The 13,398-nt window shown below is 52.0% G+C and overlaps 1 protein-coding gene across 3 annotated transcripts in view; it reads right to left on the bottom strand.

Annotated features, from left to right (window-relative positions):
• Nucleotides 1-807: 807 nt before the first annotated feature.
• The window catches only part of Olfm2 (olfactomedin 2), a 43,994-nt gene continuing 31,403 nt past the window's right edge, over nt 808-13,398 (bottom strand). For 2 of the 3 annotated variants that reach the window (XM_026399792.2, XM_026399793.2), the window contains 5 exons: nt 5,218-5,367; nt 3,435-3,581; nt 3,013-3,232; nt 2,572-2,678; nt 808-1,485 (listed from right to left, as the gene is read on the bottom strand). In XM_026399792.2, the coding sequence (XP_026255577.1) occupies nt 808-1,485; nt 2,572-2,678; nt 3,013-3,232; nt 3,435-3,581; nt 5,218-5,367 (1,302 nt within the window). Of the gene's footprint in view, nt 1,486-2,571; nt 2,679-3,012; nt 3,233-3,434; nt 3,582-5,217; nt 5,368-6,078; nt 6,093-13,398 lie in introns of all 3 variants that reach the window. The other variant, XM_077795788.1, reaches the window with a different exon arrangement.

Genomic DNA, 13,398 nt, shown 5'->3' with positions numbered 1-13,398 from the left:
ATTCTTAAAAGTAGCCAAACTGTTTAAAACCCATTAAAACATTGCCAGACAGCTCAGCGAAGCACTGGATGGATCAATGAGTGAAAAGCCAGCGACAGGGAATATTTGTTTGAGGCCAATTTCCATCCTTGTTAGAGGATTCTCAGATGTTTTGATCAAATTGCTTTTAAACGAATCGCTTTTGATTGAAACACCTTGGATCAGATCTCCTCATTCGTCTCCCCAAAGGGCTCACCCTGGCGAATGGGGGCTCCAGGCTGGTCTTGCTTGCCCCTGGTTGAATGGGACAGGGGCTCAGTGGGGATGGGGCTCCAAGCTCAGGCTTCACCTCCAACTCGGCCACCAATGGACACACAGAGCAACCGAAGCGTCAAATGTCAAAGGTCCCGTTTATTCCAGCAACCCAGAAAGAAAAAAATGTAAATTAAAAAAAAAGATCCATGCACTCAACTCCAGGGGCTGGGGGTTGGGAGTGAGGATGAAGAGCAGGAGAGGGGCAAAGAGCAGGAGGGGAGGGGGAGAAAGAGAGACAGAAAGAGAACTGGAGGGTCAGATCAATGAAAAGAAAGACGGAGGGACATCAATAAAAGGCAGAAAGACCAAGAAGTGGAGTATCAAAAGCAGAGATCAATAAAGGAGAAGAGAAAATGGAGAAGAGGCATTGATAGGAATTCAGGGCAGAGAATGAAAGCTGGGTGTGCAGAAAAGTGGGGAGAGGGCACCACAGAGACAGAAACTTGAAGGGACACAGGCAGAGTGGGAAGGGCCCCAGCAGCCCACGTGGGGCAGCCTGAGCTGCGGAGGCATCTAGGGATCCCCAGCGGTGCTGATGACATGGAAGAGAGTGACATTGTAGAGCACCTGGTGGCCATTGTTCCAGGTGTACAGGGCCCGCTCCCGGGGGTTGTAATCCAGCATGGAGATGTGGGAGTACTGGTTGTGGAAGGGGACGTCCGTGTACTCATAGCTGGACGTGTTGGTGAAGTAGGCGAAGTAGACCTTGGCCCCGGCCAGGTGGGAGTTGGTCACATAGAGCACGCCACAGATCATGAAGGCCTCCCCAGCACTGCGCTTGGGGTAGCCAGTGTCCCAGGACCGCATGACCTCCAGGGTGTGCGGGTCCAGCCGGCTGACCACAATGTTGCCCGCGTTCTGGTTGGTGGTATACACGGCCCAGAGCCCGCTCTCGTCCACCATGAAGTCCATGTCGGAGAAGCCACCCCAGGAGTAGGGGAAGGTGTTGTTGTAGCCAGCCCCAGGGAGACTCCTCTGCACCAGCACGGAGCGCGAGCGGAAGTGGTACTTGACCACCACGTTGCTCTGGTACTTGTTATAGAACAGGGAGCCATTGTACACCACGTGGCCCGTGCCCGCCCATGGCTGGGGCAGCAGGTGCTGGATAAAGTTCTGGCCTTTGATGAAATCGCCCAGAGTGCGGAACTCTAGCACCCGCCGGCCCTTGTAATAGCCGTCCATGTACCAGACCTATGAGAGTAGCCTCTGGTCACTGGAGGGACCAGCGTCAATGACCCAAGGGTCCCAGCAACCATTCGGGACTCAACGATGGTCATCAAAGACCAATGCCACCTACATGGTCATTACTGGGTCATGGGCTTTCTACTGACCACTCACGACCCAGTGACTATGAGTAACAGACACTAGGTGGGTGGTGCTTGATCCCACAGGAATAGGGGAAACTGCACTCCCTGGGGACTTCACTGATCACTGGACACTGGTGGCTAGTGGTCACTTGGGGACCCTTGAATTCATTGCCCATAGGTAACCCCCGTAGTAAGATAACTAGGCATGTCTTCCTCATCGCCAACATTGTCTTCATTGTCCTCGTTGTCATATTAATTAGTACTTGTGAGTGCCCTTAGTATTGAGCTAAGAATCTTCAGAACTTTAATTCTGAAATTATCATGATAATTTTGAAGATAAGGAAATCAGAGTCAGACATTAAAAATGCTGCCTAAGATTCCCTAGCTGAGAAATGGCAGGAGGGGAACGCGATCCAAGCCTGATTTCCAAGCCAACCAATTGGTTGAACCACCATGATCCCTGGGGGACCAGTGATCACAGGCTTATTACTACCTGTAGTCTATGATACTCAGTGGCCGTTCAATGACCTATATCAGTCACTAGGAAGGTCACTGTGCAGGATAGTCCCGGGGCAGTTTGTTCCTGGTTCTTGTGGGTCAAAGTGATGGGCAGTCATGACCAAGGAGGCCACTGGAAGTCCAAATGTCATTGAGCAGGAAAGGCATGGGTCACTGTAGCCATACAGTCTCATGCTACATATGACATTTTGGTTAATGACACATATACAATAGTGGCTCCATAACATTATATCACCTAATAACATTGACACCATCTTAGATTTACAGGGCTAGAGGGTCCTTGGTCACTTGCTTGTCACTAGACAGTCAAGGGAAGGTCTAAAGCTGCTGAGGATCCCTTAGGACACTTTGGTTACAAGAGTCATTGGTGTGGAGTCCCTGGGTACCTGTGGGCATTCATGGACCATGTCCCTCCCAGAAGCTGGTCCCTGGGTTGGGCACTGTCACTCACCCGGCTATCCGCACTGGGAGCCATCGTGTCAGTCATCCACGAGCCAAAGCGGGACCCCATAGCCCGGACAGTGATGGGGTTACTGACACCAGTCAACTTCCCGCAGCCTGGGGACAGGAACAGAGGGAATGAGGTAGGGATGGAAAGAGCCCAAGGGAGGAGGGCAAGGCTCAGACTGGGAAGGGCAAGGACCAGGGATGCGAGAAAGGGCAGAAATCTGGTCCCAGTGTAGAGCACGGTTGGGGGTGCAGGGTGGGAAGTCAAGGGTCAAGGTCATTCAAGATCATTTCCAGTTTCTGGGCCCAGGTTTGGCCTTGGATAGAGAAATCAAATGTTGAGGTTTAGAAGTTAGAGGTTGAAAAGCGCCCAGATGCGGAGCACAGGTGGCATTGTGGTGGGGGGCATGGAGGTCAGGGGTCAAGGTCAATGGTCAAGGCGTACCCAGTTTCTGGGCGCAGGCATGGAGCCGGGCCTCCAGAGCCATCACGCGCTGCTGAAGGTCCTCGTACCCGTAGGCGCCCATCTCCTCCTGGATGGCGGCCAGGCTGCCCGAGAGATTCCGCACCTCCTCGCGCAGGCGCACGATGGTCCGCGTGTCCGCTTTATACTGCTCCAGGACCGAGCCCAGGGGCAGTAGCTCTGTCATCCTGTCCTTCAGCTCCTGCCGCCAAGGTAGAAGGGTCGCCAGTCCTCACCACAGACCCGTTGTCTTTGGTGTACCCTGGCCCTTGACGTTTGACCCATACTGGACCCCAGAGCCCAGCCAGCCCTTGTTTCTTCCCAGACATGACCTTGTCCTTGGATCCACTGAGACCAATCGCAATCACTCCCTCCACATCTGGCCTGAGCCCCGAAGGACCCACCTGGAAGCTCTTGGCCGAGACGGACCCATCGGCTGCCCGGAGCCTCGCGTCCAGGCTGCGCATGAGGGTCTCCATGCTGCGGACGTACTGCAGGTCGCGGAACGTCCGTAACTCAAGGACCTCCATGGACTGCGACACATTCTGCACCTAGGAGTGGGGACAATTCTGGAGGCCAAAATTCCTCCCACCCGGTAACCCAGAGACGTCACAGAAAAGACCAGGCAGGGCCAGAGGCCACACAAACACCCAACCAACCTTCTCCCCCATCTTCCTAGCAACCTCCCGATAGCATGTCCACTCCTTGCCCCCCCTCATCCCCTGGCTCCCACCACCTCCCACCTGCTCCCTGTTCTCCTGCTTCCACCCTTACCCCCTGTCATAAGTTCACCCCACAGCGGCCAGAGAGAGCTTTCCAAAAAGAAATCAGGTGAACTTCCTCCCCTACAGATCCTGCGAAGGCTGGTCCTGCTCCCTTACCTGCTTCCTCTCCTGGATGATTCCATTCTGACCTCCGGTTGTCAGAGGCTCTAAGTTCCTCCCCACCTCAGGGCCTTTGCACATGCTGATCCCACCACTGTTCCCCTCATCTTCCCAAGACTGGCTCCTGCCCATCCCTCAGGTGTGAACTTCAGCATCACTTCCCTGCAGTCTCCCTGACCTTCTTGGCTTGCTCACAGTCCCCTTGCCCAGGGATTTTCTTCCCAGCTATCTGGAACATTCTTATTCATCTGCCTCCTCAGATGGGATCCTCAGAGGGAGAGTCAGTGTCTAGCTTGTCCTCGGCTAACTAAATCCCCAGTGCCCAGTTCTGGCCCCAAAGTAGATGCTAAATAAAAACTTTTGGCTGGATGATTAAATTTAAATTCCCTTGCCTTGGCCTCTCCTGACCTGGCCTGAGGGTCCTCCAGCTTCCCCCTCCACCTGGCTGAAGTGAACCCCACCTGCTTAAGGTGAGCCCCACCTGCCTAAAGTAAATTCCACCTTCTTGAACTGAACCCCATGGCCAAACTGAACCCCACTGGCTAAGGTAAACTCAGACACCACTGGTCCCTTGGTGGAATGCAGACTGTCCTGTGTGACCGCTCACAGGGCCCCTGGAAGTTCTCAGAAACTCAGCAGCCCACCAGCCCCCTGGGGGCCACAGACATTCAGCCATTATCAACAATCAGAGGGCACCACATGGACGTCTCAAACAGGTGGGGAAGGCAGACCCGTGTCGGGGTAGGAAGAGCAACAGGTGGAGGACACCCTGGTGCCCACAGTGCTCTCTGCCAAGCCTCAGCTTCCTCTACCGAAGGAGCATTGGGAGAGCCCTGGTCCCTTCCACCACTGGCATCAAGTGACCCATGGGCAGTTCAGGTGGGTAATGGCCATCAGTCTCCAAAGGGCACTGAAATACCTCGGGGATGGATTGATGGGACCTCTTAACATCAACCACGATCAGAGGGAGAAGAAATCTTTACAGGAGATTTCTTCTAGGAGTGGGGGGAGGTCCCCGAGAGGCCCAGAACGCCATCAGCAGGTGCACTAAAGGCTGTACGGGCGGGTGCAGTGGGGGGCCTGGGCTTACGGATAAGACTCAGATCCTGCCCCTGGGATTTTCCTCTCCCTGACTACAGGCTCTTGGCTTCTCTCCCCAGGAAGCGGTAGCAGACGTTGAATTAAAATATCCATCGGGACGAGGGATGTGGCTTGGTGGTAAAGCATTTGCCTGGCGTGTGTGAGGTCCTGGATTCGGTCCCCAGCACCACCGTCTTCCCCAGTGGCACCTGGAGTTTCCTACCTTCTCCATCAGCTGCCGCAGCTCCCGGCTCCGACCATCTCGGGAGCAGGTGCTCTGAGCCGGGATCACAGCTGTGCAGATACATTTGCCGTCAGGGGCCTGGGCCGAGGTATACAGCTGCCAGCCCTCTTCTGGACTCTGGAAGAGAGTCTATCAGAGGTTGAGGTCAGAGCCGGAGCCCAATGGGGGAGAGAAAAGGGGGACCCCTGGAAATGACAGATGCCCTTTGCTGGATGCCTGGAAGGGGCTGGGCCATGTATTGAGTGTGGGCTGTAGTGTGACCGCAGTCATTCCTCAAGGAGCCTCACTTATAGATGACAAGACCCACGAAGGGCAGGATTAAGGAACAAAGCAAGGAATTGTGGAATTTGAGCTCTTCCCCCAGCCAGGAATGCATTCCCTCACACACACGCCACCTCCATAACCTCCATTAGAACATAGATCTGCTGGTAATAACCCCCAAGTGTGGGCCTCCCTCTCTGCTCCCCCAGCCCTGGGTGACGCGTGGGCTTCAGACACATGAATCTTGCTGTCCCACCCCACTGCACCTGGGGAAATCCAGGCAGAATCATAGCCAAAATGAGATAAAAATGCTCACAGAGACATTTCAGGTTCTTGGATAAAAGACATCACCTTCAGCTGTCTCTTAAATGAAGGATCCGTTTTATGTTGGAGATCAGTGATGACTGTTTTCCAAACCCTGCTCCTTGGAACACTGGCAATCTTTCCAGGTGCACCGGGAAAGGGCGCTCGGAGGTTAATTTCATGCATTGCCGGGCGAAACAAGTTTTTATTGTAAGGTTTATCAGAGCCTTGGCCGTGCTAAGGTCCATCAGGGAACTCAAGCCAAAATTTCCAGACTTATTAGGAAATATCTAGTAAGACTTCCTCCGTGCCAGGCGTAGGGTCTGGGAAAGGAGCAAGGAGGAGAGGGGAGGAGGGAGCCCCCATCGTTGCCCACAGAGCCAGCAGCGAGGACAGACACCAGACGTGGAATCCTCATGATGCTTCTAGAACCCCGTGTGATGCTTTGAAGAGAATGTTTTGAAGAAATGAGTAGCAAGGGGTCTTTCTTCCTCAGGGTTGGGGTCTTAGAGGAAGCGTCCCCAGGAACCAACATTTGAAATGAATTTCAGGATTGAGGAAGCTAGAAGAAGGGGAGAGAGAAAGGGACATTTTGGACACCCCCAAATCCTGAATAATATCTGAAGGGGCCTAAGGAACACTGTTAAAAGGCAGTGAGTACAGTCTCCTCTTGGTCTCTGTAAAGACTTGTTCTGGGATGCCCTGCAGACGTGCCTGTAGAAACCGGTGGAGTATAGAATAGAGCCTAGAACATCCCCCTGTGGACTTCCAATCATCTCCAGATGCCTTATAACACCGAGTATAATGCAAAGGCTAGGTACATAGTTGTTATATGGTATTGTCTAGGGAACAATGGCAAGAAAAATGTCTGTGCATGCTCAGGACAAAATAATATATTTTAAAATATTTTTAGTTGTAGATGGACACAGTACCTTTATTTTGTTTATATGTTTTTTTTATGTGGTGCTGGGGCTTGAACCCAGGGCCTCATGCACGCTGGGCAAGTGCTCTACCACTGAGCCTATTTTTAAATTTTTAAAATTTTGAATAATTTTAAAAAAATATTTTCAATCTGTGTTTGGTCAATTCAGTGGACCCACAAGGTGCAGCAGACACCAAGGGTCAGCTGAGCTCCCTGGATGGAGCTGAGACCCCCAGTCAGGTCCCTGGAACATCCTCAGACATAGTGGATTTGGTCCCAAGCAGGTCCCTTTATTTTTTTATTTTTTTTTTTTAATTTTTAATATTTTATTTTTTAGTTATCGGCAGACACAACATCTTTGTTTGTATGTGGTGCTGAGGATCGAACCTGGGCCGCACGCATGCCAGGCGAGCGCACTACAGCTGAGCCACATCTCCAGCCCCGGGTCCCTTTATTTTTAATAGGGTACGGTGATCTCATTTGTTCAACAAATCATCAGCATGTTCCTACTGTGACATCTCTACCTCAGATGCCGAAGACACACGCAGCAGTGAATGAACAAAACACGTGTGCTCGTGCACACACACAGGAGCTGAGCTGGGGTGCTTTTATTAAAGAGGGGGATGGACATAAATAAGTAAACATCAACTATTTTTAAATGATGAGTATCAGAGAGAGGAGGGATCCAAGGATGATGGATGGGAGACGCAGGGGGAGGCCCCAGGTTGCAACGTTGGGTGTCCTTGGAGTTAAGACCTGAAGGAGGAGAGGGAGGAGCACAGGGCTGTGTAGGGAGGGGTGTTCCAGGCAGGGGGGAGAGTAAGGAGGAAGGCCTGAGGCAGGACCTGAGGCAGGACCCTGAGTGAGCCAGGGGATCCTCGGGGTCGCCCAGGAGAGGAGGGCTGGGGACAGCGCAGCGCCGCAGCCAACCATGAGGATTTTGGCTTCTCTGGATGATGCGGGAGCCATGGAGGGTTCTGAGTCAAGGAGGGGTGCGCCCTGACTTGGGTGCTCACAGTGACCTCCAGCTGTTACTGGGGTCGGGGATACAAAGGAGGGAGGCTCAGCTGAGGTGACTGCATGTATCCAGGCAAGCGATGATGAGTAGTGGCCATAGAGATGGCAAACAGAAAATTCCAGTCCTCTCTGGAATGCATTCTTATGAGCGCGAGAGAATTCTGATAAAACCGCAAATGTTTTACAGAGAAACAAAGCACCACAAAAATGGATCATTTCCACCGAGTTCCTGATCCCCCAGCTGAGGCCGTCCCACGAGCTGCAGCTGAGATAAGCCCGCCTGGGAGTCAGGAAGAATCGCTGAGACTCCACGATTGCCCCACCTTGTCCTCCCCCGCTCACTCAATAAAGCCTTTTCTTAAAAAAGCTTATTGGAATGTGAGCTAATGATATAATTGTACAGATGAGCTTGACTCCTCCACTAATTTATAAGGAAAACAAACCATTCATAAACACCATCCAAAACGATTGTAATGAGTCATTATTTGTGTCTTAACATATGCTCTGCTGAAATTAGGAGACCCCTTCTTTTTTGCTGGGGTACTAGGGATTGAACTCAGGGGTACTCGGCCACGGAGCCCCATCTCCAGCCCTATTTTGTATTTGATTTAGAGACAGGGTCTCACTGAGTTGCTTAGTGCCTTGCTTTTGCGGAGGCTGGCTTTGAATTCGTGATCCTCCTGCCTCAGCCTCCAGAGCCTCTGGGATTACAGATGTGTGCCAACATTCCCGGCTGGGAACCCCTTCTTTAGGTGACCACATGCCCTCCGTTGGGGTAACTCTTCTTCCCAGCCTTCCTTGCGCCAGGTCTGAGCTGGGTGAAATCTCCACTGGCTCAGTGTGGAAGTGCCCAGGTTTCCCCACCGCCCCAAGGGCCTCCTTTGGTGGTCAGGGTGCATTCGGCCTTTGCACTGGACAGGCAGGCAGGGCCTCCCCCCAGCATTGTCAACAATGACTCCAAGGTGCTAGTGATAATTCAATCCTCGTGCCTCTTCCTTGGGAGAACTTCGAGATCCTATGAAGTCTCCAGGGAGAGCCACAGGCACTGTGCTCCAGTGGCCCCGGGTGCGACCTGCTCATTAACTGGCTCTGCCTGCATCTCCCTCATCTCCTCCCTCCCTTCCCTGGTCCCCACTGGTTCCTCCCGGGATCTCCGCCTGGGCAAACACAGTCATCCCTGGGGATCTGCGAGAGATGGTTCCAGGACCCCCTGCAGATACCAAGAGCTGAGGATTCTCAAGTCCCTCATTTTAAAGGTCACAGTATTTACACAGAAGCTCTGCACATCCTCATGTAAACTTTCAATCCTCTCTAGATGACTTATAATACCTAATACAACATAAATGCTTTGAAATAGTCGTTACCCGGTACTGTTTAGGGGACAATAAGAAGGAAAAGTCTGTGCATGTCCGGTGCAGAGCAGTTGCTCTCCAATATTTTCAATCTGCGGATGATAGAATTGGCGGAGGGAGAACCCAGGGATAGAGAGGGCTGACTGCGTCTGTACCCAGTCCTCCCCTCTGAAGCCCAAGACAAGAAGGATGACCCCAGCAAGGCTTTCCCTTTGTTCTAGAAGAATGCAGCATTAGTTTCATCTCTTTTCAAGACAAATCCAATTCTTTAAAGACAACGCAAAGCAAAACAATGAACAGGAGCCCAAGCGTCCCTGCACATCCTCCCCTGGCTCCAATCCCCAAGCAATTAAGTCAGAACCCCCCCCAAAGATTCTCATTTGTGCAGAAACAAAGCAGCCCAGCTCAACATAATTAACATCTCCTTCCTACATTTCCTAACATGTCCTTTGAAGCAAACAAGGCATTTTCTCTCAACATATGAAATATTGAATTGTAAAAGAGAAGCGAGATTTAAGTGGCACGAAGAGAAGGCCTCCGTGGCTTTCCTAAAATAATTGTCTGCGTTGGACGCACTTCGCAGGAGTGTTCTCTGCAGCAGTATAATTAAATGCCTGGGGTTTGGCTGCCAAGTCTCAGCATGCTAAGATCCCGAGTTTTGCCCGGCAGGTTTAAGTTCAGATATGCAGTCGAGTTCCTGTCCCTAGGAGCCATGGGAATGTCCTGGAGGGCTGAGTGTTTGAAAGTCCAAATGCCATTTCTCCTAGACGGGGTCTAGCTTAGAACCAAAGTCATGAACTCTTAGAGGTCACAGCTGGAGAGATAAAGTGGTCTATCCTGAGGGAGATGCTCATGGTGGCGGGTGTGACAATCCGTGAGTTCTCTGGGTACAGAAATCTCCAGTGGGGCAGCCGGCCTCACCTCGGGTTGGCAAATGCTCGGGAGAAGCCAGCTGCTCTCTTGCCGAGCTCTGCCTCCAGCCTAATATTCCTGCTAATGGGCTCTGAGAGGGTAAGCTATGCACTCAAGTAGCAATTCCTCAAATCGTCTCTTCTGGCTCGGATTGTTCCAATACTTCACTGAGGCTGCTGCCCCGATTAAGCACCAGGCTCCGTCCCTGGTCCAGGGTGAACTGAGCAGGAGACACACAGGGAAGTTTTCCTCAAGGCTGGCTGGGCCGGGGATCATCATCTCTGCAGCTCTGCTGTCTGTATCTGAGCTCGGAACCTTCCCCGGTGGTGGGCTGGGGTGTGGCTCAGCGGGAGTGCGCTCGCCCCTCCTGCATGAGGCCCCAGGTTCAATTCCCAGCACTTAAAAAAAAAAAAAAGAATTAAGTGTTTGCCAGGGTGAAGGGATCATTCCAGCATCCTGGGGACAGACCCTCACTGAGCATTGGCTGCTAGGGATTAGCCAACAGGAAGAGAGCAAGGCTTTAATAAAATGAAGATATCATGGTGTTTGAGACTGGATAATTTAATCAGGAAGCAGATGTGACTTGGGGCTTATATATTTATTTGTATCCTGCCTTGTTCCAGAAAAGCATCTAAGTGGGTTACAAGGATATGTAAAATACCACATGATAGCTCCAATTAAATGCGAGAGAGCAGGGATTAGGCACTCCTGGAGGGCCGTTCCGCCAACCCACAGCTCAGGCTTTGAGATTTCTGTACTTGCTTTTTACTCAGCCAATCCAAGGCAAGGAATCCAGCCCATGGAAATCACAGGGGTACTGGACCGCTCTGAGGATGCTAACTAAAGTGCTTCTTTGGATCTGGAGGACTAGAATTGTTTCCTCCAATTACTGACAACAGAGGAAAGGATTTAAAAATTTAAGATGCACCCACAGGGTGGAATATTATGCAGTCCTTAAAAATTGGGATTCACAGGAATTTTTATCATCATCTCTATCTCCTTTCTCAAATCTTCAAAGTGAACATGTATTTTGGAAGGGGGTGGAACCCAGGGCCTGCAGGGTGGGTACCCATGGTTCTTGTTAGGATTCTTTTAAAGCCTGTTTTTTTTTTTTTTTCCCCCAGGGGAGTAAGGGGAGGAAAACAAAAGTAGGGACATAAGACAGAGCCAGAAATGAGACTAAGAAAAAACTCATCCCTGAAGAACCCAACCCATCAGCATATGGTCAGGCCATAAATTTGGCTCCAAGCTCCTTAGCAGCCAACTCGAAAAGAGAACGCTGGTCATTTCTGCGGTTCCCAGTGTCCTGAAACAAAAGTACACCAGATGCTCAGGAGAAGGCTCAACTATTTTGGGTACTGAGAACAGGCAGGGATTTCTCCCACGGTCCTCCCAAAAAGGATTCTGTGTGATGTCACCCGTAATCTTTCCAGACAACATCCTTACGATAGAAACCATTGTTTCCCCTAGACGTTTATTACTCCCACTTGAATGATGGAAGATAGCCAGGCTCCTGGGGTCGTGGCTTGACCATTCCTGGACTGTGTGGTGTGGATAAATCGTGGAACCTCTCTGTGCCTCAGTTCCCTCATCTGTGAAATGTACGTGTTAGTTATCCCTACCTCACAAGGCTGCTGGAGGATGCCATGAGTTAATAATACACAAACAATTAGAACAAACATCATCATATAGGAAGTGCTACATAAGTGCTTGTGACTAGTATTATCATTATTTTTTGCAGTGCTGGGGATCAAACCCGGGGCCTGGTGCCTGGTAGGCAAGTGCTCTATCACTGAGCTCCACTCCTAGACCCTCTGCTATTCATTTATTTAGATACCAGGGATGGAACTCAGGAGCGCTTAACCACTGAGCCACATCCCCGGCCCTTTTTTAAAATTTTTTTTTATTTAGAGACAGGGTCTCACTGAGTTGCTTAGCTCCTGGCCTTTGCTGGGGTTGGCTTTGAACTCACGATCCTCCTGCCTCAGCCTCCAGAGCCGCTGGGATGACAGGCGTGAGCCCCCCTGCCCGGCCACTGCTATTATTTTTATTGCTATCCTCGGAACTCTCCAAAGGCTGATTTCAGGGACCTTATGGAATCAAGGGGGTGGGAGAGAGGAGACACAGCTCCATCCCGAACCCGGGTGGTCCAGCCCATGTCCCGACCCAGAACAAGTGCTGTAACCTGGCAGGGGCGGGGGAGGGGGCGGGCCCATCTGGACAGGCATCTTGACGGCTCGCCCCGCCCCGACCCCTCTTCCTAGTTGCGGTTCCTGCCTGGAATGGACCGCGCTTCTCTCCTCTGGGGCCTCTGCACAGTCTGACCCTCTTCCACCGACACTTGTGCCCCGTCTCAGGGCCAAAATAACCCTCTCCACCCCTGGGGCTGAAGCATCCAGCCAGGTTCTCCGCTCTTCCCGCCATGGGTTACCATCTCTCCAGGCAGCCTGTGCCCACTTCCTAATGCCCCTGTTTCTGATTGTATTCGTTCACTTAACAAAATACCTGAGGCAGACGACTGTTGAAGAGAGATGTTTATTTAGCTTCCAGTTCTGAAGGGTCAAGGGCACGGTGACCGCATCAGCCCTGCTCTGGTGAGGGCCCCGAGGCAGATGGTATCCATCACAGCGCTGCGCTGCGAGCAGGTGCAGGAGGAGGGAGAGAGCCTGGGGTCCCACCCGACCCCCAACGGACCTAAGCTCCTCCCACTAGACCCCGCCTCTTAAAGGTGCACGCTCCCCAAACTCCTCCCACACTGAAGGCCCAGCCCCCACACAGGAACCTTTGGGCGCACCAACAGTATCTAAGCCACAGCTCTCGCTGTGAACCAGACGTTTCCTCCAGCACCTTGTGTGAATGGACTGATTTAATCCTCACAAGGACATTGTGAAGCAGTTGCTGTCATTTTCCCCCTTTAGGGGTGAAGACACCAGGGTAGAGAGAGGTCAAGTTCATTAGTCTTGGGCCAGGATTCAGGCCCAGGTCTGACTTCACAGTCAGTCCCCCCACTTGCTGCACCTCCCTCCAATTCTCCTGTAAGCCCGAGTCACAATGGCCACTAAGGCCTCATTAGTGTGACCCAGGCATGCCTCTGTCCCTGGACAGGAGATGGCATGAGGGTGGGGAGTTTTGTCTGCTTTGCAAATCATTAATCACTCAGTCCCCAAAAGCCAGCACCACGGATGTTTGTTGAATGAGTAGACATCGAGAGACCCTGGAGGACAGAGAGCAAATATCTTCTCCGATCCACCATGAATTTCTCCTTCTGCCACCAACTGGCCTGCGTCCCTCGCAGGGAAGAACCATCTGAGATGAGGCGGCAGACAGGCGCCAGGCAAGCTCAGCAGCAGCCCTGGCTGCTCCCTGCCTGCCAGGATGGCAGAGGGGCCGTGA

Source organism: Urocitellus parryii, chromosome 3 (assembly GCF_045843805.1).
Source record: "Urocitellus parryii isolate mUroPar1 chromosome 3, mUroPar1.hap1, whole genome shotgun sequence".
NCBI lineage: Eukaryota > Metazoa > Chordata > Mammalia > Rodentia > Sciuridae > Urocitellus > Urocitellus parryii.
The sequence above is the reverse complement of the archived record's forward strand: the minus strand, read 5'-3'. Positions and strand labels throughout refer to the sequence as shown.